Below are 24,700 nucleotides of genomic sequence, written 5' to 3' on the forward strand. Positions count from 1 at the left end.
GGGACTTGGTGGTGAGTGGTGAGGGACTTGGTGGTGAGTGGTGAGGGACTTGGTGGTGGATGGTGAGGGACTTGGTGGTGGATGGTGAGGGACTTGGTGGTGGATGGTGAGGGACTTGGTGGTGAGTGGTGAGGGACTTGGTGGTGGGTGGTGAGGGACTTGGTGGTGAGTGGTGAGGACTTGGTGGTGGATGGTGAGGGACTTGGTGGTGAGTGGTGATGGACTTGGTGGTGAGTGGTGAGGGACTTGGGTGGTGAGTGTGAGGGACTTGGTGGATGGTGAGGGACTTGGTGGATGGTGAGGGACTTGGTGGTGGATGGTGAGGGACTTGGTGGTGAGTGGTGAGGGACTTGGTGGTGAGTGGTGAGGACTTGGTGGTGAGTGGTGAGGGACTTGGTGGTGAGTGGTGAGGGACTTGGTGGTGAGTGGTGAGGGACTTGGTGGTGGGTGGTGAGGGACTTGGTGGTGAGTGGTGAGGGACTTGGTGGTGGATGGTGAGGGACTTGGTGGTGGATGGTGAGGGACTTGGTGGTGAGGAACTTGGTGGTGAGTGGTGAGGGACTTGGTGGTGAGGAACTTGGTGGTGAGTGGTGAGGGACTTGGTGGTGAGGGACTTGGTGGTGAGTGGTGAGGGACTTGGTGGTGAGGGACTTGGTGGTGAGTGGTGAGGGACTTGGTGGTGAGTGGCAGAGGTGTGGACTCGAGTCATGTGACTTGGACTCGAGTCAGACTCGAGTCATGAATTTGATGACTTGCGACTCGACTTGGACTTGCATAACAATGACTTTGTCCCACCTCTGGACTGATTGGTGAGGGACTTGGTGGTGAGTGGTGAGGAACTTGGTGGTGAGGAACTTGGTGGTGAGGAACTTGGTGGTGAGTGGTGAGGGACTTGGTGGTGAGGAACTTGGTGGTGAGTGGTGAGGGACTTGGTGGTGAGTGGTGAGGGACTTGGTGGTGAGGAACTTGGTGGTGAGGGTCGCGCCCCTTGGGCCGCGCACGTGGCTGCTGCTTGTTGACGCCTCTCTCTGGTCGGGGCTCTCTGATTTGTCCACGGCGGTCACGTGGCGCTTCCCCGCGTCCACGTGCTGGTGACGTCATTCCGCGGTGTAAACACGGGGTGGTTACATTCAGTAGCGCGGATAGGAACGGGGACCGCGAGGGGGTCTGACGGGAACCCCGAGAGGACCTTGACGGGGACCCCGCGAGGGAAGCCCCCCCCCGCGTCTGCATTGAGAACCGTGAGGAGCACCCCGGTCATCATTTAGGATCGCGAAGGCGACCGCCGAGGCGATAACCGGGCCAGATTGTGCTGTAGGGATTGTAGCAGCAACTCCGGTGCCATGGGGGATCGAGCCACGGGGGGTGTTGGATTGTAGCGGGGATCCCGTGGGTTGATAACGCGGGGACTGCCGCGCTGCTGTCCGGGCCTCTCGCTCCTCCTCCCGTCCTCGCTGCTCTGGAGCGCAGCTGCCTTGATGACTTCGCATGGAGCAAGCGGTGATGTGATGAGGAAGGTGGCGATGTTGAGGGGGGGGGGGGTGCGGTGATGGGGGTTTGCTCGTGCTGCGTTGTCTGCCATCGGTGATCTTTTCTGCCATCCACAGTCTCCCTCGCGACCGCACCTAGCCCTGGTCCACGTTGCCTTTCACCGACTCGTGAAAGTTTAGCATTACAATATACTGCGTGTGGGTGTGTTTGGCGAGTTGGTGACTGGCTTGAGTTCCTGGATGGTTAATTGGGTGGGGTGGTTGGGCCCCCCGTGAGACGGTGGGGACTTGTGGGCGGTGGAACCAACCGATGGTGGCTATGGGGCAGACCTGCCGCGCTGTGACTGGCAGAGGATTTGACCGCATCCACACGAAGGCCCTCCACAAACTCCCCCTCTTGAGACCCGTCCTGTACACTTGCAGAAGGAAGCAATGGCGTGGTGGAATAAACAGCATTGGTCGGCATGAGCTCTTGTATATAGGTGTTTTAGTCACTGGTAAATGCATTGCACTAATCCTGAAAAGCATTGTTAAGCCATGGGCTCGTTACTATCCTTGTTGGCACTGCCCAAGGTAGCAAAACGTATGTGCGTTCCTTTGGAAACTTGTATAACATCCGATCTCTACAAAAATTATGGGAAACGTGTCGGGTCTGAAGAGTGCGTTTGAGGATTTGGTTCTTGTTTGGCAGATCGGGGATGGGTGGGGGGGAGACTTGCAGCTCTGAGACCAGAGTTGAGATTTCATTGCTACAGTGAAGGCCCTCGGTAGATGTATGCAGATGCCATTTGGGCGTGATTGCCGTACAAATGATTGCTTATTAATGTTTAGTAACCACATGAATTCTGTACCACTGCTTTGACGCCAAAGGTGGCACCATAATGTGAATGCCTTACGGATGATGTAGTGTGGAATTTTTGGCTGCATTATTTTTGTCTGCTCATGGGTGCTTGGGCACAGGTGGTGCATATGCTATGCCAGTCACCTCAATCTGTTAACCCATAACACTTAGATCTGCCATGTGATCTCTTTGGCATTGAGTCGTCAACGTGCACCTAGCCTGGCACCATGGTCTGCAGTGGCAGCACCGTCACTTGATGGCAAACGGTGGCTGGTGTGATTTGTGTGCGAATGTATGTGCACATGAGTTCGCATGCTTGAGACCATATCACTGAATGCACCCAAACCTGTCGGATCTCAAACCCAGCAGAGTTTAGCCTTGGTGACTGGATAGGAGATTCTGGGAATACCCAGTTTGGCGTCGATGGATTTGGTCTGGATTGAATCCATCTGTGTGGAATTTTGAGTTGTGGCCCACCCCCCCCCCGTATACATCTCTGATTAGCACTGTTGTCTACATACGGTACAAAGGAAGTTCGGCATACTGTTTGCATGCGTTTTCTCTGCATACTCTGTTGTCGTCGCGTATGCCCTACACGCGTAGCTTTGGCCAAACGTCCGAGGTGGCATCCTGGGTAATTGAAGAGTACTCGCTGTGCCTAATGGCCGGCCACATTCCAGATTTTATGCCATCAGCGCTTGGAAGCTAAGAAGGCTCAAGCCTGGATGGACCACCACATGCTAGGTTGTCATTGACCGCTGCATGCCTGTGCTTTGTGAGCAAGAGGGCAGTGCAGACAAAATGTTTGTACTGTACTTTCTCATCTATGCTTTCCAGCTTCACCAAACTGCACTGACCAGTGTGAAGTATGGTTGAGTAACCCCAATGACCCACGCGTGGGGGAAGCCTTTGCACAGCAGTGGTGGGTTGACAAATGGGCTGTGAATGTACCTTTTTGTGGAAGAGTAGGCCAAATACCCATCTCTAAAGTGGACCTCTAACGCTTCCCTGTAGTAGAGGCCCCTTTTGCAAGTGGTAACACAAGCAAGCGATTTGCTGTTGCACCTTTTCCTGTTGACGGTCTCGTGTAATGACGGCCATTGCCCTGTGCAGGATGCATTTGAGGGAGAAGAACGGCGGGGAGCATTGGAGCGCCCGTGCGACATGGATGCCCGCGAGCCCATGGGGGGTCTGCGGGGGCAAGACTCCCATGACCCCCTTGGGGGTTTCCGGGGGAGGGAGGCCCTGGGTTGCCCGGACTCTGACGTGGCCATGCATCTGAGCAGTCTGCTGGACAGTGCTCTGGACCTGCAGGGAGTGCAACTCGGCACCACCGGCCTGCGCGGTGAGTGCTGCTGGTTTTACGGTGGTGGGAGGTTGTGGGGACGATGGTGGGGGGGGGGAGCGTTGTGTTAATACTGAGGGGTGAGGCCTAAACCTCAGTGGTTGTGCTAACTCTGAAGGAGTGGGGGAGTGCATTTGTGTGCGACCCAGTCTACATGATTGAACAGTTGCTGATCACAGGAACAAAGGCCTAAAATGTCAAACTGCCAACAACATAGAGCTATATAAATTGTGATGGATGAAAGTTGATACGTTTTTGAATTGAGGAAAGTGATTTTAAGAGCTAGCAAGAGATGGTGACTGGAAGGAATTCCCAATTGGGGTGGTGCGAGCCAAGCAGTGACTTTGTCATGGAGCTGTGGCTTATAAAGTTTGTCGTGGTGCTGGCCTCTGTTGGGCTGTCCTCCCTTCCCCTGGTGATGCGGCTGTGAGGGGGGCAGGGGTTGAGGTCTAGCTGGTGAAATGAAGGTGGCGCTGGGCTGACCAAATGCCCTCCCTGCTATTACCGTCATGTTGACCGCTGGTGCTGCTGGGCGATAGCACCACGAATCGCGATGAAGGAAATAAGTTTGCCCTTGAAGTTCATGTCCTCGCTTTAACTTGGAGGCCGCCCTGTAAGCTGGTAGCGTTGGGATGGATGGACGGTTGTCGGTGTTTCTGGTTAAATGCGGGGGACTGCTGCAGCAGCAGCGCCGCCGGTATTCCTGAAGGTGAAGGTGGCACCGCGATTGCAGCAGCGCAGAGGCCTGCGCCCCCCCCCCCCCCCTTGTCGGCTGGGAATGCGCTAGCGGAGCAGTGCCAGATGGCTGCTGATGAAAAGCGCTGGCGAATGTGATTGTGAGTCACTGCACACATGGTCCTCCGGCGGTGCTGCGTCAGCGCTGCAGCACAGCGCCCCGCGCACAACGCAGTTGGCTCAGCCGCTGCTCGCCGGGTTGGCTGTCTGCTGCAGCTCCATCTGCAGGTCGCCAGGCTGCGACGTCGTTCACGGCCACTGCTGTGAGTTGCTGCTGCTGCTGCTGCAGCCGGGACTCTTGACTTGTGATCGCTCATCTCCCTCTTGATTTTTTTTTATTTCCACGGATTTGGGCTTGTGGGCTTTCTGCGGGTGCTGCCGTGTTTGTGCGTGCTCCAGGGCTGGATGTTATGAGCTGACAATGTTAATGCCTAAAGCTGGGTGCTGAGTAAGGGCAGCCCTGTGGGGGGAAGGGGGGGGAGTGGGTGGGGTGCTGACGGCGCTGCCGATTTGTGGCACGTGTGCCGCCCTCGCTCCATCGCGTTCCCCCTGTAGGGCAGAGCGCCCCACAACTGCCCATTGCTGGCAGCCCCGCTAGTGTTGCCATGTGCGCTTGACTGGTGGTGGTGGCGAGTTGCAGCATGCGCGTGCCGCTGCTGTGTGGATGCAGCAAAGCGGTGCCCTCGAGCTGCGCCACAGAAGCTTTCAGGAGCTGCAAGCATTCGTCCGCAGAGTGATGCAGCCTTGGCAAGGTTTTCTCTCTTTACTGCAAAGTCATGGCTCTGTGCGCAGAGCGTGTGGGGGATGTGGTGTTAGTGTGCGCCAAAAGCTGTGCAGTAAAAGCGTGTTGAGAGCATGAGTATCATTTGCATTTATTGTAAAAGTAAGGGATGTGTGTGCTGGAAGCTGCGACTGTTTGGTATGTGTTTTGGGATTGAGTGGATGGTGCTGCGAGTGGTCTGTGGTGGAGTGTAAATGTGTGAGGTGTACGGAGTGTCTGTGGTACGAGTGCAACATTGGCTAATGTTGTGCTGTGTCTGTGCGTGTTTAAACAATGCCATTTGGTGCGTGGTATCCCAGGAGGATTTGCTACTGCCAGTGTCCTCGCGGTGCCTTTGCGGTGTTGGTGGTGCTCGCACTGCAGGGGTGCAGTGCAGCGTGCGGTTTGGTCCCCGGAGCACTTGGCTGGCTGCCCTGCTCACTGCTCCTTAAGCTTTGTCTTGCATACAGACTGGGTACAGCATAAACACCACGGGATGGTGCCCGCGTCGGATGCCGTTACCTCCGTCGTGAACTCCTGTGTCTTAACTGTTTTGGGATCGTCACGTGGTGTCCGTTGTGCAAATTGGTGAGTGCACGCATGTTGGTACGTGCCGCGGGTGCATACACATTATGGGGAGCGGTAGTGCCATGAATTGCAACCCTGTACTACAGACCCTGTGACGCGTGTTCCAATGACTGGATCAACTGTCTTGAGTTGCATTGTGTAAACATGAGCACTGGGGGGGGAGACAAAAGGTGTCAGGTGTGGAGCTGGCCAACCAACTCCTGCGTGCAGTGCCAGCCATCATAGGTACTTGCGAACAATACTTGCCCCAACAGTCTAAAGGATATACGGGGAGGGGGGGGGGGCGTCTTTTGTACGTACTTTCTCATCTGTGTGTCTTCTCGTGCATGTGTGTTTGCAGACTGCCTCATGCCGTGGAGCTCCTTGTCGGACATGTTCCCAATGGCCCCTGATGTGACGCCCTCCCTGATGGACTCCATGCCGGGCCCCCCCGACCCCCCACCAGGGTTTTGCAGGGGAAGTGGGGGTGGCCCCCCTTCGTGGGATTCCCCCCGGAACCATCTCCCATACCACCGGGGCAGCCTCGATGTAACCAGCACTCCCCTCGGTCAGCAGACCCATACACCCCCCCCCCCCTTGTCTCCTCTCTTTTAGAGTTTAATGTGATTTTCTGAAGTTGTTTGAAATATTCACTTAAATTACATCCTTGAACCAATCCTGGGCCTTCCACAGAGGTGGTAGGTGCTAATTTGTACGCGTGTCAGTGTTGGGGCTTTTGTGTGCAGCAGCGACATGACTGCTGCCTTAGGGCTCTGAGCTACAAGCGCAGGAAGCCCCTTTGCCCTTATTAGTCGTGTGAGCTGTTCTAGGGACTCGATGGCACGAGAGAGGGTGAACAACTTGACCGCAGTGTCACGATGTCATTCGAGAAGTTGTGCTAGGCGGTGCGTGTGTCGTCTTGGCCCCCCCACCGTCCTCACCACAAGGTACTTCCGCCACTTTGTGGCGCCGTGCTCCTTTTCAGGTCTCGGCCTGGGTGATCTGAGCGGCGGAGGTGGAGGTTGCGACGATGGAGGGGTGGGCGGCTACCCCCTGCCCCGGCGGGGGTTCCCCCCCGGCGCGATGGGGCCCGGAGGCCGTTGCGGGGTGGGCCACGGGGGAGGAATCCACCAGGGGGCCCGCGGATTCTCTGACGACGGGGGAGACGCCCTCAGCAGGGTTCTCAGCCTGGGGCCACTGGGCCGTCTGCAGGGTGTCCGCGGGGACGATGGCAGCGGCATGGACCTTGCGCCCGTGCTCGTGGCGATGCACGGGGGACTGCCCCGTACCGGCAAGGCCGGCGGCGTGAGCGACTCCCGGTCCTCCAGCCCCGCTGACTCTGACACGAGCGGCTTCAGCTCCGGCTCGGAGATGTACGACCTTGTGGTAAGACCACATGGCGCACTGCTACTGGTGCCTTTACCGTAGCCGCATGGCACGTGGGTGTGGGGGCGGCCGGATGTCAAATTTTTAAGTTGGCGAGCTGTTGATTTGGTCATCTATTAAATGCACAGCTAGTGAGTGTGGCTGCGCCTGAGGAACAACAGGGTCTTTCAGCCCCACAAAAAGACCTTCCTGGGTATTTTGTCATCTTATACGCCACCCCCTCAACTCGCCATGAGCGATGGAGCAGTTGTGGAGAGTAGAGAAGTTTCCACATCTGGGCAGTGTGCTTATAACCAGCTCCGCTTTGGCAGCAAAGGTCTCGCTCTGAATCGATTGAGTGGAATCTTTTAATTGGCTGCATAATGCTTTGGAAGCTCCCTGGCCAATGGCTCTACTTTTTAGGATTGCACTGGTTTGAAAAATTCAGGCTTGACCTGTTTGTGAGAGCTTGCAGATCCTTCAAAGATCTGTATAGTCCCATCGGTGAGCTCCTCTGGAAGGTGAGGATGTTTGCTTGGTCAAGTAGCCCACATGCCCAGCCAGCACATGCCTTAAGCAGCTTCTATTTGGCCTAATAGAGGAGGCTAAACCAGGGGTACAGTACAGGCTGGAGCCCTGGGCAGCAAAAACATAAGTTGGCACAGTGGGGAGCCCTGGTGGTGCATCTGCCCGTGGTCTCATGCTACCCATAACACCTTGGTCTGTCTCGCGACCTATCAGCGAGCCTTCAACACAACTTGATTTCATGATGCACCGAGCCAAGTACAAAAAATGTTACCGCCGCTTGGTGGGCGAATGGCTGTATGCCTGTACTTGTTTGCACGGGTGTACACGTACATTTGTGTGTCTACCTGCGTGTGGTTCAGTCAGGGCTGCACATCTCCCCGTCGCTCTACTCGCCGTTCCTGACCCAGAACAAGGAGCTGCTGTGCCGCCCGTTCAGCCCGCTCGCCGAGGAGGACGCCGGCCTCGACAGCACCACCCTCAGCAGCCTGGCGGCAATGGCTGCCTGCGGCGGCATGGGAGGCCTGATGGGCGCCGGCGCCCTGGCCGGCCTCGGCGCTCACAGCCCTTCGGCCGCCGTTGCGGGCGGCGGTGCTGCCGGGGGGCCGAGTGCCGGGCTGCTGTTGGATCGGCGCTGGTCGGGCTGGGGCAACTTCTACAGCCCGAACGACCCCTACAGCATCGAGCAGCAGGCGCGGCTCCACCGCCAGGCGGCCGGTGAGGGTGACCAGGGGGATGAGTGCTTCGCCAATGTCTCGACTTTTCTCGGTGCTCCTCCGGCCGCAATCCGTCTCGCCATGTGGCACCCGCAACGACGCGTGATGTGGAATCGCGATGTGGCCGCCACGGCAACCGGCCACATGACGCCACGCTCGCCCACTGCACCCGTCGCGTTCACCAGTGGCGCCATTGCTGCAAGGGCCTCTTCTCGTGGCAATTGTAGGACCCTGTAGGAACGATCTTGGCAAACTAATAAGTAGCGGCCAGCATGCCGATGAGACTGGAAGATGTGCGCGGTCTTGGGGTACGGGGGAAGGTTGCGGGGTTGGTGGATGTGCAGGGTGTTGGGTGCACCATGTGGCACAAGCCCATGGGGTACAATACCCCGCGGTGTGGAACGTGCCCTATTCACTACACCACGTGCAATGCGTTGCACCGCATCCGCGTGCGTCATGGCCTGCTTTGTGAGAGGGCAATGTGGTGTGTGCGGTGTGCAGCGGTGAGCGAGGCGACGTGCACGTGGAGCGGCCAGCTGCCCCCACGCAGCCACAAGAGTCCCATCTTCTCCCCCAAGGTGTTCCTCGGTGGCGTTCCCTGGGACATCACCGAAGGTACGCAACCCCCCCCACCCTCCCCCCTACTATTTCAGACCCGTCTCCCTGCGACCAAGTCGTGGGTGACGTAAGTGCCCTCATACACCGCGTCCGTGGGTAGCACGTGGTTACGCTGGCGATGCCGTGGGCCGCAGCGGTCGGCGCTTGGGACTTTGCTCCCGGTGCTGATATCTGGACCGTTCATTGGCCCTCCCCTTGGTGGACATGGCCTTGAGCTTGTTGTGTGAACGTCCGTGATGGGGAGATGAAGGCAGCCTGGTGTGGTGCTAACCACGCCAACCCTTCCTGTAACGCGTGTGGTGGTTTAACAATGGGTGAGACAAAAGTCTGGTAGACCCGAGTGCTCAACATAAGTGGTGGAATCGGGTGAAGATTATTGGCAGACAGTTGCGCTCTATTGATTTTATACCAGGCAAGGCCCACCGAGCTATATTGCTGCTTTTTCAGAAGCGACCTGGCCACAACTGATAGCCCAATGAAGTACATTGTAGAGATTAAATGCCTTTCTAAATGTGGAGGGGAAAAACCCACATGACCTTTATAAAAATTCACACTACCACGGAGAACACACAAACTCCAAATACACAGGCGTCAGGGTTGAAATCGAACCCACAACATCCTGTATACCAGGCGAGGCAGTTGACATCTGACCACTGCGGCGGTCGGTGGGGGCCAGCTGTGGTGGTGGCCGGCCCTGGTGTTTGGTGGCAAGGGGGGGGGGGCCCCTTGCCAGCACGTCCGTCTTGTTTGTGACGCGCTGAGCTCATTATGTTGTCTCGCCTCTTTACAGCCGGCCTCATCAATTGCTTCAAGATGTTTGGTTCGGTGAGTGTGGAGTGGCCGGGTAAGGATGGCAAACACCCGCGCTACCCACCCAAAGGTAATATGCCCAAAGGTAATGCGTGCAGAGGCTCTGGTACGAACTCTTCTGTTACTTGTTGCCACCTCCCCGCTCACCCCCATGATGTGGTGCTGCACAGTGTGACGTCATCGCTGCACGGTGAGCACGGGGGTAGTGGTGGTGGTGGCGGCGGCGGCGGCATCTACGGTCCCAGAGGGGGAGGCAGGGGTATCCAAGACCAAGCCAGAGTTTTCTGGGCCTAAGTACTGGAGATCACTGGCAGAATTCCCACATGGTGTCCCCTGAATTATAAGCGACGGTCGCAAAAAACTGGTCTTTGGTGGCGTCCTCTTTGGTGAGGCCCGAGACAAATTGCCTCTTGTCCCCCCCTCTGGGTGAGTTTGGGAAGGTCTAAGGGGGTCCTCCCACCTCCCCCCCCCCCCCCCCCCCCCATTCCTTGAGGTGGCATTCAACAAGTCTAGATCCCATGGATGCAGACTCTGCTTTTTGCATTTCGAGTATGTAGTTGAAGTTGTTATAGCCATCGCTGTATACGTTCAAGCAAACAAAATTTGTATATGTAGTGGCGGGGGGGGGGGAGTTGGAGTTTCCACACATACTAAGATAATTTCGGTGTTTGACTTAAAATCGCGATGTATTTCTAACAATGGTTGAATTCACAGTGCAGGGGTTGTTCGAGCTGCTGCCAGGGGAAGCGCGAGTGGTGGGTGTTGGGAGCAGTGTGCGCGAGTGGTGTTTGGCCATGTTATCATGAATAAACTTGTGTTGGCTGTGGTGTTCTGCAACCATGGTGCAGGTGGTAAAAGAATACAATTCGCCCTTCTCCCGCTAACCCAATTGAACCTGGTGGGAGGGGGCTGGATGGATGATGGGAATTTGAATTTGTGGAGCGAGCGACACCGCCAACCTTTCCTTACGAGCTGCGGCTTGCCTGGGTTTGTCCCTCACTGACGCGTGTCCGTCTATGCGTGCGCTCCTGTACCTACATGCGTGTCGCAGGCTATGTGTACATCCTGTTTGAGTCTGAGAAGTCGGTGCGTGCGCTGCTCCAGGCCTGCACCCACGACTTCCGCAGCAGCGACGGCTGCGGAGACTACTACTACAAGGTGTCGTCGCGTCGAATGCGCTGCAAGGAGGTGAGGGGGACGTGGGAGTGCCGCGCAGTTGGGGGGTGGGACCCCAATTGGGGGGACCCTGAATGGTGACATGTGAGTCTTAATGAGTCTCCCTACCCGCTCCACAATTCAAATCATTTTCATCTCACACTGCAATATCCATCCCACGTCCCCGATGTCATCTCGGAGCTCGTCGTCTTCTTGCACCGGCACGGTCTCAAATCCAGATCCTCCATGCTCACCTTGGTTATTCTCCTTTCACCCTAAAGCGTGTCTCCACTCATCTTTTGTAACCCATCCCCCCCACAGCCTGATTCAAATCATCGGTCAACTCATGGTCGTGGTTATTTGGAGGAACTAATTCTGTCTTGCATGACCTCCAGTTGCTTTGCTTGTTTCTCTCCTTGTTTGTATGGTTCTGTTTATTTGATAATGCATGTAACTTGTTTATGCTTCTCCCATGCGTGAATTGGCGTGCATCGCAAGTGAGTTTGTCAGAACAGCGGTACCCTTTCAGTGCTCTATCTGTGCTTGCTCCCTTCGGCAGTGCAGGGAAGTGAAGTATATTCGGTTAACTTGCTGCTGCAGGGAAACATTCATCCAACCGTGACTGGATGCCCCGCCCTCCCCTTGACCTGGCCCTCCCCCCACCATCCTGCCGCAGGTGCAAGTGATCCCTTGGGTGCTGTCGGACAGCAACTACGTGCGGAGTCAATCGCAGCGCCTGGACCCGAGCAAGACGGTGTTTGTGGGTGCACTGCACGGCATGCTCAATGCAGAGGGCCTCACCACCATCATGAACGACCTGTTTGGTGGTGTCGTCTACGCTGGCATTGACACGGACAAGCACCGCTACCCCATTGGTGACGATCGCCACGCACTCTTGCTCCTACAAGGCTCTCCCGAAAATACTGGTGTAACCAACAGCATCTGAACATCATCAGGCTAATGGGCACAGCTCCTCCAAATTTAAAGAAATCGCAAGCCACAGTAATGCAACTGTCGCCATGCAACCTAAACGAACTGTATAGTGGACCACTGTCGCCTCCTTTAATTAAGAAACAGCACAACACTAACTCTCTCATGAAGTCCCCTTTGTGACTGAGACCCTCCAATGTTGGAATTTAGCTCCTGAACATTGCTGCCCATGCGCAAGAGAATGGCCATAATGAACTATTCTAAAAAGTGCTGTTAGCAAGCACCTATTAAGGATGGTACGGAACATGGGGGGCAGGTGGGGGGCTTCCTTTGCCCAGTGCTGATGTTTACACATCCCTCCAAGTAGTCCATGACGCGCAGCCAATTGAGACCAGTTCGTATATGTCACCAATTCCAGCTGTGAATGGGAATTGAACTCTGGCTACTGCATTTGCAGCATCCTGCTCGCATGCTGCTACGACTATCGTCGTATCCAGGATTGGTGTGGTGGGCATGCACACTTGGGGTTCACCAGTGTTGGTCCACTTCTGGATGTGTGGCGATGCCGCTCCTGCGAGCTGATGCTGCGTGTGATCATTTCTCAGACTTGTCCCTTTGGCGTAATTTAGCCATACCCCTGCCCCCTTGTACGGCGTCCACACGCGGTCTGTGCGTTGTGTACCCTGTCATGTGGTTCTGGCACGCCCAGCGTGACGTGCGCCACCTCCCCTTATCGTGTTTGCAGGTTCGGGGCGCGTGACGTTCAACAATCACAAGAGCTACATGAAGGCCGTCAACGCTGCCTTCATCGAGATCAAGACGCCCAAGTTCACCAAGAAGGTCTGTTGGTGCTGCCCCCCCACCCAGTTTTTCTGCTCTTGCCACATTGCCTGTGCCACGAGTGGGTGAGGCTCTGCATTGCGCTGGTGTCGACCCCTCGCGTTTGTGCGTGTCTCATTGCAGCTCCAGGTGGATCCGTATTTGGAAGAGTCCATCTGCCAGCTGTGCTGCTCGCAGGCTGGCCCTTACTTCTGCCGTGAGATGGTACAGTCCCGTTTCGCATTAGTGTGTTTTAATGTATGTTTGCGAATGTGGTACTGCGAAATGTCTCGACTGACAAGGCCCAGTGCTACCAAATTCCCCGCTTATTGCAGAGGTTTGCAGTTTGTATCCAGGCCTCCCTGGTTATTGCGGTGTGCGTATCAACCATAAAACCCTACATGCCATCTGCTTCACAGAGAACACTAAATATCCTGTGGGATCATTTGAAATCGGTAGTAAGCTATTGTGCTGTCAGCCCAAATTTGACAGTTTTTTTAAGTTACTAAATGGGATGACACGACAGCATCGCCCCCTACTGGAAGACTATCCAGCACCTAGGTGATAGTCCTGCGCTATAAAAACGGTGCGGTTCTCAAACATAGTTGATGAGGGGTGTGGTCCCTCGGCTGCTCTTCCCCCAGGCTTGCTTCAAGTACTTCTGCAAGTCCTGCTGGCATTGGCAACATTCCCTGGAGACACTGCGGCACCACCAGCCGCTCATGCGCAACCAGAAGAGCCGCGACTTCATTTGAGCAGGGAGGTGGTGGTGGGGGGGGGCGCCCCAGCCTCCGGTGCCGCCGCCCGCCTGCGCCCACGCACGCATGCCCGCGTGCGTGCGTGGGGTGTGCGGCGACGGTGGTGCCGCTCGGTTCCCCTGGGTCTCCGCGTACGGTTCATTGCGGCTCGCGACGAGACTCGGCCATCTTTTTAACACTTTAAGGAAACCCCACCGGCTGCGAGTGTAGCGTTGAATTTTAGCGCGCTTCAACCTCTGTCGGCGGCTCCTTAACGCCGACTCTAAACGAGCAACCAAAACGTAAACCGCAGCATGCCAAGCCTCGTAGTCTCTGCTTGCTCACTCAGGAAGAAATTCAACTCTTGAAAGTTATATATTATACGTATTGCCTATCGGTGGAAATGGCGTTCACGAGGAAAAGAAGAAATTAGTTGTTCGGAGGCTTTTGAGCATTTCTTAACCATGACCACAGCCGTCTCGAGTACAGTGGCTCCCAGTTTTATCGGCTTCTGTTCACAGATGATGACGATTGGCTTCATTTTACACGTTCATTTTTAAACCGCAAGTCGGGCCCTCGCCTGCAGGGGGGGGGTGGTCCGCTCCCTGGCAGCGACGCAGTGGGAACCGGTGATGATGGTGGGGGCGACCAGGGCGGGATGGGGAATCTATGTGGCCGTGCGTGGCGGCTGCGCATGGCGGCCGTGCTTTCCTTTTAAGACGCACGTTTTAATTTGCACAGGGAGATGTTTTTGCAGGGCTGCGTTGGGAAAGGGGGGGGGGGGGTTCCTGGCCGCCGCCACTGTTACACGTGGCCCACGCGATGCACCACTTTGACCCTGGTTTGTTTTGGTTGATTTTTTTAGTAGACCGGAAGACGTGGTGAATATTATTAAGCCTTAACAGTTACATTTTTGCCACTTCGTTTACAAAGTTTGCTTTTTAAGCTTTTGTTTAAGCTTTGAGGGAAGGGTGGGGCAGGGGGGTGGGGGAGAGATATATGAGAAAAAAGTTGATTGTTTATATACAAAAAATATTTGAATTTTGCCAGATGCAGAATACTTAAGTGTTTGTTTAAAGTGTTCAAGAGCGCGATTTGATTTGCAGCTCTTCTACCTCACGGTTTGGTGACGTTAGTTCTGGGTTCTGAAGGACGTTTCTCGCACATGAAGCAAAATAAAATGCAAAAAAAAGTCTGCGTGGTGACTAGCATGGCAGTGTTTGTACTGGTGGGGTTCCTGTGGGAGTGACATCACCACTGGTGTGGAAATTGGAATGTTTCTACTAATTGGCTCCCCTGATTTCTGGGTTTAGTTTGTCCTTCCCTGTGCACCTCCAATAAGCACTTGGCTACACCCCGTGCAAAACAAGTTCAACATCGAACTTTGAATGGGATGACTGTCAATGTCAGACTCCAAGAGACAGAACTGCCAGGTGAGAAGTCTCGACGCATTCACTCAGATTTTATTTTACATGGAATGTAAAAACGAGTGTCAAGTTTACAAAAGTGGAAATCTGACAACTGTCACAAAGTGCAAGTGATTGGTGTAGAAGGCACACCACCCTTCCCTACTGCAGCTCTGAGTTCTTGGTCTCAGGGAGGCACAAGCCCACGACGCTGCCACACACGAGTAGTGCAGCGATGAGCAGGATGGGCACGGTGCAGCTGGTCTCCAGCAGCGCGCCAAACAGCAGGCTGGCAAGTATGGCAGCGATGCGTGCCACCCCGGTGAACACTCCGAGCGCACTGGACCTGCAAAGCACATGCATGGCATGAGCAGGTCGCTGCAGCACAGACCAGAGAACAGCACCCAGGAAGTGGAGACTTGGTACTGCACAGATGGGTGCTGCAGTTGGTAAAATAACCCAGAATGTTGGAGTTAACCTTCTGAGATGGAAAGGGCAGGAAAAAAATAGGAAATTGTGGCCAATTACTGCCCACTTTTTTTAATCCAAGGCCAATGTCCTTGGTGACTAATGGAACCAGACATGTTCATCCTGGGATGCAGTTCAAGGTGAGGACTTCAAGAGACCAGGGATGGTCGTTTTAAATGTTAAAAGCAAGTACAAAGTGAAGCAGAAATCCTGAGCAAAAACAAATGCCTTGGCATTTCGAAATAAAGTGCAACTGTAAATGCAATTGTTGGGTTATTGCTCATGTTTGCAAAATGTTGGTTGTGATAATTCAACTTGGTGAGCTGAAAGAATAAAGGGTGACTTGAACACTCAAAAGTGATTTTTATCATTTGTGACTAAGCCAGATGGTGGACTTGATGCTGCCCTAATCCAAAAAAAAATACATTAAGTTGTAGGGGGGGGGGGGGGTCACCGTAGCATGGTGGGGTACATCTCGATGCCAATGACATCCAGCGCATTCCATGCCACCACAGAGATGGCGCTGAAGAGGCACGCTGCAGCCAAGCTCTGCAGCCGCGTGCGCACAGCCCACAGCAGGAACACGCAGCCCCCAGAGAGCAGCAGGCTTGCCCCTGCACACACACAGGTCCCCAGAATATCTGCCTCAACAGGCGGCTGGGGCAAGTGCTGTGAAGGCAGGGGGTGCGTGGCAAGGCACCACAAATGGCACCCAGGTGTTTGTTTATAAGAGCCAGACTGGGTGGCCCATGACCTGTTCAGATTTAGCACCCAGTGGGCAAACCACTGCACCACACAAGCTGTTATCCCACAGCCCCTACCACCGCAGGCACCCTTACCCAGCAGCAGCCGCCCCCCTACACGGCCCATGAGCAGGATGCTGAGGATGTTCCCAGGGAGGTTGGCAGCGGCTGTGATGAACCCGTCCATGTACACTGCATAAATGCACAGCACACACAATTACAAGCCGGCAGGCTATAAGGTATGCACACAGTACCCACAGTATATGGTCTGGCGAGCTTACCGATTGTCTTGACGGGGTAACAGAATGTCCAGTTGCCTGTACTGGCAACATCCGTGTGGTTACCGCGGGGAGGAGAGCAGGGAGAGCCTCCGTACTCCTCGCTCCTCCTGAACAACTCGGGCAGCCACATCCACAGCCCATAGTACCTGCACCACCACACCATCAGCGCACAGCCCATTGTACCTGCACCGCACCACCAACACCCCATAGCACGTATTATCCACACTAAACCACATCCCACTTTGCAACCACTGCAATGCACACACGAGTGAGTGGTTTAATGGGGTGGGGTGAGGCGTCAGGTGAGTGGTCACACCCGAAGGAGATTGAGAAGAAGATGGCAGAGAGCGCCCAGCTGCGCCTCCCAAGTGACCCACAGAACATCTTGCGCAGGCGGCCGACCATCTTGACACGGGCAGGTGGGGACATGAGGACATGTTCACACAAAGTATGCACATGGGCATTGGCACTCGGGGACTCGGGCACGCATGCATGCACACAGACCAGCACGCAGGCTTGCATACAACCGCCATTTGCCACTAAATGGCGGTGACATCACCACGACGCCTGTGCCAGGCGCACATGCACCTTGAGGCCACGAAGTGTCAAACGCCCGCTGACGGGAGGTCACGGGGCAGACCCAGGTGCCACGGGTCGACTGACTGAGATGACCGAGATGACTGGCTGATGCACCACCTGTGCCCCCTACTGTGCTAACTTGCTGCGCTTTAGCCACCCGGCGCTCCGCTCATTGTTGTGAGCTTCGCTCCTCCGCCCTCCGTTGTTGGAGGGCGACTGCCTCCAACTGCCCAGTAGCGTCCTTCATGAGCCTCTTCCACAGAGGCCGACCTTGACACCGCTGGTACCAGTCATTGGCAAGTCCACTCAGCTCCACGTCCTCCTGTACCACATCACTCCATCTCTTCTCTAGCCCGTGCCACGCCCGCTTAGCCCCCTCGATCCGGCCGAACAAAAGCTGTTTAGGCCTGCGGTGGCTGGGCATGCGGGCTACATGACCCAGCCAACGCAGCCTTGCCTGCCGGAGGAGCTCACCGATGGGAGCTTGCCCAGATCTTTCAAGGATTTGTGAGCTCACAATCCAGCCTGGTTAAACCCAGGATGGATCGTAGGCAGGCTAGCCTAAATGTTTCTAACCGGCGAAGATGTTCCATTAGGGGGGCCCACGTTTCGCAAGCGTAGAGAAGGGAGGGAATGACTGTGGCCGAGAAGACCTGAAGCTTAATGCGGAGCGACAGACCAGGTAGCTTCCACACAGCGTTACGCAACCGATGAAAAGATATTGCCGCTCGACTGATTCGGAGTGAGACCTCTGCTGTTAAACTGGAGCCGATCATGAGCGCACTGCCCAGGGGAAAAAACAGTGATCCAATCTCCGACCCCCAGGAACAGGTTTGCAGATTTGCTGAGCATTTCTGTGAGGTCCTGGGGGAGGGGAAATCCCTCAGCCAGGAAAACATCGTGGCACAAAGTGGGGATGAACCTGCTGAGGCTGCGGTGCCTCAAATATTGGAAGCAGTCACCCCCTGTGAGTGGCTGGCTGAGGTGCCATCTGTTGAGGAAGTACTGAAGGCGATCCGGAGTCTGAGACCAGGAAAGGCACTGGGCAGAGATGATCTCCCAAGCGAAATGCTAAGGGAGGGTGGCGTTTGTGCACAGACTGCCCTACATGACATCATAACAACAGTCTGGACCATTGGACGGGTTCCGCAGGATTGGAAGGATGCCCTGGTGGTCTCCCTCTTTAAGAAGGGGGACCGCACAGACTAACAACTACAGGGGCATCTCACTCCTCAGTGTGCTGGGAAAGGTCCTGGCAAGGATTATTAAACATCGCCTTGCTAGGCACGCTGAGAGGCTTGCGGAGCCCAAATGCGGTTTCAGGAAAGGGCGGTCCTGCACAGATGCCATATTTTCTTTCCGTCTGCTACAGCAGAGGTGTAAGGAATTCCAACAAGACCTACATCTCTGCTTTATTGACCTGGTCAAGGCCTATGATAACATCAGTAGGCCTGGGCTCTGGGTTGTTCTTCATGCTTTCGGAGTCCCTGAACCTCTGCTCACGATCATTAAGGACCTTCATGATGGTGAGCGGGCCCTGGTAAAACTACGTGGCCGGGAGTCAGAGCCATTCCTTGTACACCTTGGGGTGCGACAGGGATGTCCTCCCACGTTTAACATCTATTTTGACCACGTAGTACGTGAAGCCTTCAATAGCTGTTCCAGCGGAATTTCCATTTGGTACAGATATAATGCCCGGGTGTGGTCAAGGGATGGCTCCCTATTGGTCAACCACATTATGTATGCCGATGATTTGGTAATAGCTGCTCATTCAGAGGAGGAATTGGAGACGCTGCTGCTGAAACTGGAGCACTCTTAGTGCCATGCTCCAGTTTCAGCCCCACCAAATACACATTCCTGCGGAGGGAGCTGGTAGGAACATTGGGTTGCTCGGTCAATGGCCAGGGTCAACGGCGGCGTGGTGTATTCCGCAAATATGCCCGACTGTGAGGGCGGGCACAAGCCGGCGTGAGTAGGTTAAACGTTGAGTTTGGCTCCGCCAATTGGGGTTTGGCCAGGAGACGTCATAGACGCCTGTCCCCCCGGGGCCTCTGGCACAAGCTTATTAGTTACATATTTAAGTCGTGGTTTAGTGGTAATTAATTGAAGGTGGAGGGGTTACCAGCCCCTCGCACCCGTCTAGAGCCCCCGTTTAGCCACTGTGGTGGTCACAGACGCCATGAGGGGAGAGGCCAATCGGAATTGGCCCTCCCCCCACAGCACTGTCCACGACAGAGTTGCCCATCCGGCACTGCGAGGAGGTAGGGGGTTGTTTTGCATACACACGTGGGTACACACACACACGCATGTACACAAGTCACGGACAGACACACAATTGCATATGAGCACAGATTGCTGCGCATTCCAAGAGCCCAGCAGTTACTCACTTGGCTACGTGTGTGTGTGCACGGTACTCACCATGCGCGAGTAGTACGCCGCCTGTGCCAGGATCCCCAAGGGGACGCTCACCGCGTGCCGGTCCGAGACGCTCACCTCCAGCCGGCTCACCTGGAGTGCAGCGCGAGGGGGCAGTGGTGCCGTCGCCGGACCAAAGAAAGCGAGAGTATGTGAGCGTCTAGGCGAGTGAGTGGGTGAGTCAGCGTGTCTGCGAGCAAGGGGGTGAGTGTGCTGCTCCAACCGGGAAGGTCCTGCGAGCGCCAGGCATGCTGCGGTGGTTGTGAGTGAAGATCCTGCGAAATACGGCGAGCGCCGCCTCCTCTTGCCCCGTCTGGGGGCAACACCAACGGGGAGAGGTGAGCAGGGAGAGCGGCACACTAACACCACCACTCTTATCACTCACCACTACCGGCACCATGTACAAACGCTCACCACTCACGACATCATGAACCAACATGCTCCCACTCGGTGACACCATCTACCAACATTCACTGCTCCCACACCACCACTCTTCATCACTCACCAGTCAGCACTCACAGATTTCACGTACCAACGTTCACCTCTCATCGACCCCACCACTCACTGATCATTCACGATTACTCACCACCCACTATAAGCTCTTCTGTTGCTTTTCAAATGGCATACAAATGAACAAGATTCACACCCCACCCACTCACACCACCTACGCATCAACACTCTGCACCACCTGGTCGCACTCACCAATGCTGTCCAACTACTGCCCACTATCACAGCCACTCAACCTCTGCATCGGAATGAATACCCCATTCGAGACCCAAACATCACATCTCCTGGCTTTGACATTCCTCCTCGAAGACACCGGTGGAATTGATCAACCGCATCAGAACATCAACAGGCCGATGTGCACATTTCCATCTTAGATGGAAAATTAAAGACACAGCCAAAGTGGTGCGATTGTGGCCATGCAACCCAAACTCTGGACCGCACAGTAAACCCACCGTGGGTGCTGCGCTCCTTCAGCCAAGGACGAGGAACATTAAAACGACACGAATTCTCTGCTGAAGCCCTCTTGTCAAGTCAAGAAGACCTCTGCATTGGCTTCAAGCTACTGAGCCAGAGGACGGCTGCTGCTGCTGCCATCACAGGCGAGGACACCTGAGCGCCGAGAGGAGCTGAGTGGCGAGGCACCTGCATGAGGAACTTGGGGCTCTCGGGGAGGCAGCAGGCAAAGGCGACGCTGGACGTCAGGCTTGGCACGGAGCAGACGGCGACGAACACGCGCCAGCTCCACACACCAAGCGCCGGCAGCGGGATTATCAACCACGCCAGCCCTGGAGACACGCAGGCGCGGGGCACACACGTGCACACATATACACGGGCACGCAAGTGCACACAACATACAAATGCGTCGAGTTTATTTAGACTTTTTACCAAGGTGAGGACTCAAGAAACCAGGATGGTCTCATTTGTAAACGTGACATGCAGCGACACGCACAGATAACGATTCTCCGTGTAGCTGTATGGGATCTTGGGGCAAGTACTGTGACCAATCAACCACTGAAGGCCGGCACAGCGCACAAGAGGGTGCTGTGGTCTGTGCCGGTGAGGGAATATGGCTGTGCGGTAGAGAGACTGTGGTAGTCTGATGGTGAGGTGGCAATGCTGAGGTTGTGGCGATGTGATGAGACGTTGAGGCTGCGATGGTGTCAGGGTGCGGTAGCGAGTCTGTGGTGATGGTAAGGTTGCGGCGATGGAGTGCAATGTGGGGGAGAGGCCACGGTGGTAGTGGGCGTGGTGAGTGAGGTCTACCGGCCGCCAGGATGTTTCCTCCCATCCAGAACGTGGCGAGTGCGCTGACCATCGCGCCGCGCCACCGCCGTGGCTGGAACTCGGAGAAGTAGGAGAAGATGACCGGCAGAGACCCCCCCACCCTGCACAACATCCACAGTGGTCACAGGGGGGGTCACGTGACCCAAGCAGCTTCTTCTCCTCGCCGCACACGGCACCCCGCGGCGCCGTGCGTGGTGGCGGCGCTGTGCGTGGCGGAACTCACCCCAGGCCGCTACCCAGGCGCATCAGCAGGAAGAGCAGGAAGTTGGGGGCGAGGCTGGAGAGGGCGCTGAAGATGCCGTTGACGGCCAGCGAGTAGACGAGCACCTTGCGGCGGCCGCTCGAGTCCGCCAGGGCACCCCAGACGCAACCGCCCACCATCATACCTGGCGGCGCGGGCCAACGCACCGCGGTGAGAACCCGAGCGAGCGCCTCGTCCCGCGGCGCTGTGCGACGTGGTGCGGCGCGGTGCGACGTGGTGCGGCGCGTACCGATGAACATGCACGCCGTGAGCCAGCCCATGTCGGCGGTGGAAAGATGCAGGTCGCAGCGCGCCGTTGGGAGCAGGAAGGACACGCACAGGATCTCCACGGCGTCGCTGGCGTTGGCCCAGCCGCAGACCACCAGAAGCCAGGCGTGGAAACGGCCAAACCCTGTGGGCCGCACGGATCGGGTGGGGGTCACCGACAGACACGGACACCCGGAGCGCCTGGGGTCTTCTCGCCGTGAACACAAACACCTGCCAGCTGTTGGCTCTCGTCTCTCACGCAGCCGCAAAGGCAATCTCGCTCTGACACCTCTGCAGGCAGTTGTACGCAAAGCCTGACACCCATCCACTCACCCAGATGGACGGATGGAAGGACGGATGGAAGGACGGATGGACGGACAGACGAAGGGGCGGACAGACGAAGGGGCGGACAGACGAAGGGACGGACAGAAGATGGTCACCCACCGGTGTGCTCGAGCGCCTCCTCGTGGGAGCAGCCATCGTCGTCGTCGTCGAGCGGCTCTGCGTCCCCGTCTGGTGAGGGGCGGGGCCCCCCGGGGCCTGCGGGACATGGGGAGGTCAGCAGGCGGCGGCCCAGCCGTGTTTACCGCTCTCGGAGGAGGCCCTGGGAGCAACCCCGACCTCAACCACAGAGGTCTCCCTGTCACGGGGGCAGGCGAGTGGGATAGAAGGCAGGCGAGGGACAGTCAGGAGAAGGTGAGTGGACAGAGAAGGTGAGCAGCAGGTAGGAAGGTACAGACGCAGGGGTGCGGCTACAGGTGAAGGTATTCATGAGGATACACTCAAGTGAGGTGCAGTGGTGAGGAGACCAAGGTGCCGATCAGAGCGAGGAAGTAAAGTTGCGGATGTGAGGAGATGAAATGAGGCAGGAGATTAAAGTGCAGGTGAGTGTACTGAGGTGAGGCGGTGTGAAGGTGAGGTGTGGTGAGTGTGATGAGGTGAGGCGGTGTGAAGGTGAGGTGTGGGAGTGTGATGAGGTGAGGCGGTGTGAAGGTGAGGTGTGGGAGTGTGATGAGGTGAGCGTTACAAGGGAGAGGGCATGGAGGTGCGACTGACAGGGTGAGGAAGCAGCTGAGCGGGTGAGTGGACAGCCGAGCGGGTGAGGGTGGGAGGTGAGGGACACAGGCTCCCGGGGCTCGCTCACCCTTCCGGCCCCCGCGGCCCCCGCGGCCCCCACGGTCCCCGCACTCCGCGGCCCGCGGCCCCGCGAGCCCCAACAGCGGTCGCGTCGCCTCGCGCTCCGACATCTGGGCCGCCGCTCAGGCCGCCGCTCGCGCTCGCTGATTGGTCCGAAGCCTTGCCGGGGCGGGGCCTCTGGTCACGATCCTCGTAAGGGCGGGGCCCTCTAATGGCTCTGGGCTTCTCCTATTGGTCAGCTTCCAAGTAAAAGGCGGGGCCTCTATCGCACGATCCCCGTTCGGGGCAGAGCATTTCCCCGAGCCAGGGGTTCTCTTATTGATTAGACATCTCTCAGTGGGCGGTGTTCCAGCCTGAGACCCTCCTAGAGGGCGGGGTTACTGATAGCTTATTGGCCTCTGATTGGTCAGATCCCTAGCAGGGGGCGGTGCTTCTGGTGAATTACATTCCCGGCGGGGAAGGCGGAGTTTCCACTCGGGTCCCTCCCTGAGGCGGGACTCTGGTGGTTATCGGCCTCTGATTGGCGAGCTGTCTCGCTGGAGACGGGGTTTGGTTTGGTCACCGCCCACTCTGCGGGGCTAACCGCGGCGTAGCCACGCCTCCTGCGTGCACCCACGTGGGAGCTGTCACCGCAGAGTAATCATCATTACACAACGCGCATTGCACAACACGGGCCGATACATTACACCAGTCCATGACGTTATTGAAAATAATTAACAAATATATTCAGCTCAACACTCCTACATTACAGCACATGAGTACCACCGTGTGGGGAAGTCAACAAGGGTTGTTATATGGGTAGACTCGCCCCCGTCATAGGAATTTCGAATTTCCACCACTGGCTCTGCAGGGCAGTGAACACAACTGAATACAGTACGTTCCGCAAACACATCTTGACACAACACATGCATGGTACAGTACCTGTACTTGTGTGTGCGAGGTGTCTGGCCTCCGCGGATACGACGTTTTACTGTGCCCCCCATTGACTGTGCCCCCCATGCACTGCATCATCCCAGGTACTGCCCCCTCCCCGGATACTGCGCGCCCCCCAGGTGCTGCCCCGTTCAGCCCCGCTCATCATCAAGACCGCCAACCTGCATCACCATGGAAACGCGAACCTCGATTAACTCGTAGTCCTGACGCCCCGTGCACGTGACTCGTCACTATGAATCAGTGAAAACATTCGGATTGGAGTAGGGGGCCGTCTATAAATGACGTCACGCGATTTTAGACGATTTCTGACCCCCCCCCCCAGTCACACGGCGTCACAAAAAGTCAGACCCCCCCCCTCAAATATGACGTCACAAAGCTCTGCTCCCCCCCCCCCCCCCCAATATATAAAACATGCTTCAAATCGCTTTAAACTATTGTCATTGTAGTGCGTAGTTAATGTGCCGCTGCACTCTGATGTTGTAGGAGAAAATATTTATTAAAGAGTCCATTTAATTAAGCAGAACGTGTTGTCTATATTGATGTAAAGTTGCGCATTTTGATGTGACGTCAAATTTCTCAAACCCCCCCCCCTCGTCACACATCGTCACAAATGCCTGATCCCCTCCCCCCCCCCGAGGTGCGTGACGTCATTTATGGAAGGCCCGTAGCTTATCACCATTATTGATCACCATCCATAATCATCCGTCATGATCCATTATCATGATCCATCACAATACATCATCATAATCATTATCATCATCAGTTATGCGTGTATGTTGAACATAGCCAACCATGCTAATCATCATCCATCATCATAATCCATTCTCACCCCGACTCGTAATCATCATTAAAGCCATCAGCAGCAGCATCACCACCACAAGCTGCCCTCGTCACGATCCATCTCTCATGAGCATCACAGCCACCATGACCGGCGTCGTGAGTTTCGCGACAAAATTACCCCCATACCCCCCCCCCACCTTTAACCTGGGGGGGGGGGGGGTACGAAGCGCCGGGTTCAGCACCGGT

At 56.0% G+C, this 24,700-nt stretch overlaps 2 protein-coding genes across 3 annotated transcripts; one reads left to right on the forward strand and one right to left on the reverse strand.

Moving 5' to 3' along the window:
* Positions 1-1,112: 1,112 nt before the first annotated feature.
* LOC144931081 (cytoplasmic polyadenylation element-binding protein 1-like) lies at positions 1,113-14,868 on the forward strand. Of its 2 annotated transcripts, XM_078855012.1 has the most exons (12): positions 1,113-1,241; positions 3,445-3,676; positions 6,100-6,306; positions 6,724-7,124; positions 7,991-8,345; positions 8,846-8,959; positions 9,753-9,842; positions 10,824-10,960; positions 11,604-11,802; positions 12,603-12,697; positions 12,821-12,901; positions 13,321-14,868. In XM_078855012.1, exons 2-12 carry the CDS (start codon positions 3,496-3,498, stop codon positions 13,429-13,431), a joined length of 1,971 nt encoding a protein of 656 aa, XP_078711138.1. In that variant the 5' UTR covers positions 1,113-1,241; positions 3,445-3,495; the 3' UTR covers positions 13,432-14,868. The 2 variants fall into 2 exon arrangements, with proteins under 2 accessions (XP_078711138.1, XP_078711139.1); XM_078855013.1 differs by lacking the exons at positions 12,821-12,901; positions 13,321-14,868 and having other exon boundaries at positions 10,877-10,960.
* LOC144931082 (synaptic vesicle glycoprotein 2C-like) lies at positions 14,862-23,743 on the reverse strand. Its single transcript, XM_078855014.1, has 13 exons — positions 22,749-23,743; positions 22,049-22,144; positions 21,588-21,749; positions 21,320-21,482; positions 21,076-21,197; positions 20,455-20,597; positions 19,529-19,618; positions 19,309-19,398; positions 16,628-16,716; positions 16,312-16,457; positions 16,127-16,222; positions 15,742-15,901; positions 14,862-15,165 (listed from the first exon to the last, which is right to left on the reverse strand). Exons 1-13 carry the CDS (start codon positions 22,849-22,851, stop codon positions 14,982-14,984), a joined length of 1,644 nt encoding a protein of 547 aa, XP_078711140.1. The 5' UTR covers positions 22,852-23,743; the 3' UTR covers positions 14,862-14,981.
* Between the last annotated feature and the right edge of the window lie 957 nt (positions 23,744-24,700).

This window comes from Lampetra fluviatilis, chromosome 3 (genome assembly GCF_964198595.1).
Source record: "Lampetra fluviatilis chromosome 3, kcLamFluv1.1, whole genome shotgun sequence".
Taxonomy (NCBI): domain Eukaryota; kingdom Metazoa; phylum Chordata; class Hyperoartia; order Petromyzontiformes; family Petromyzontidae; genus Lampetra; species Lampetra fluviatilis.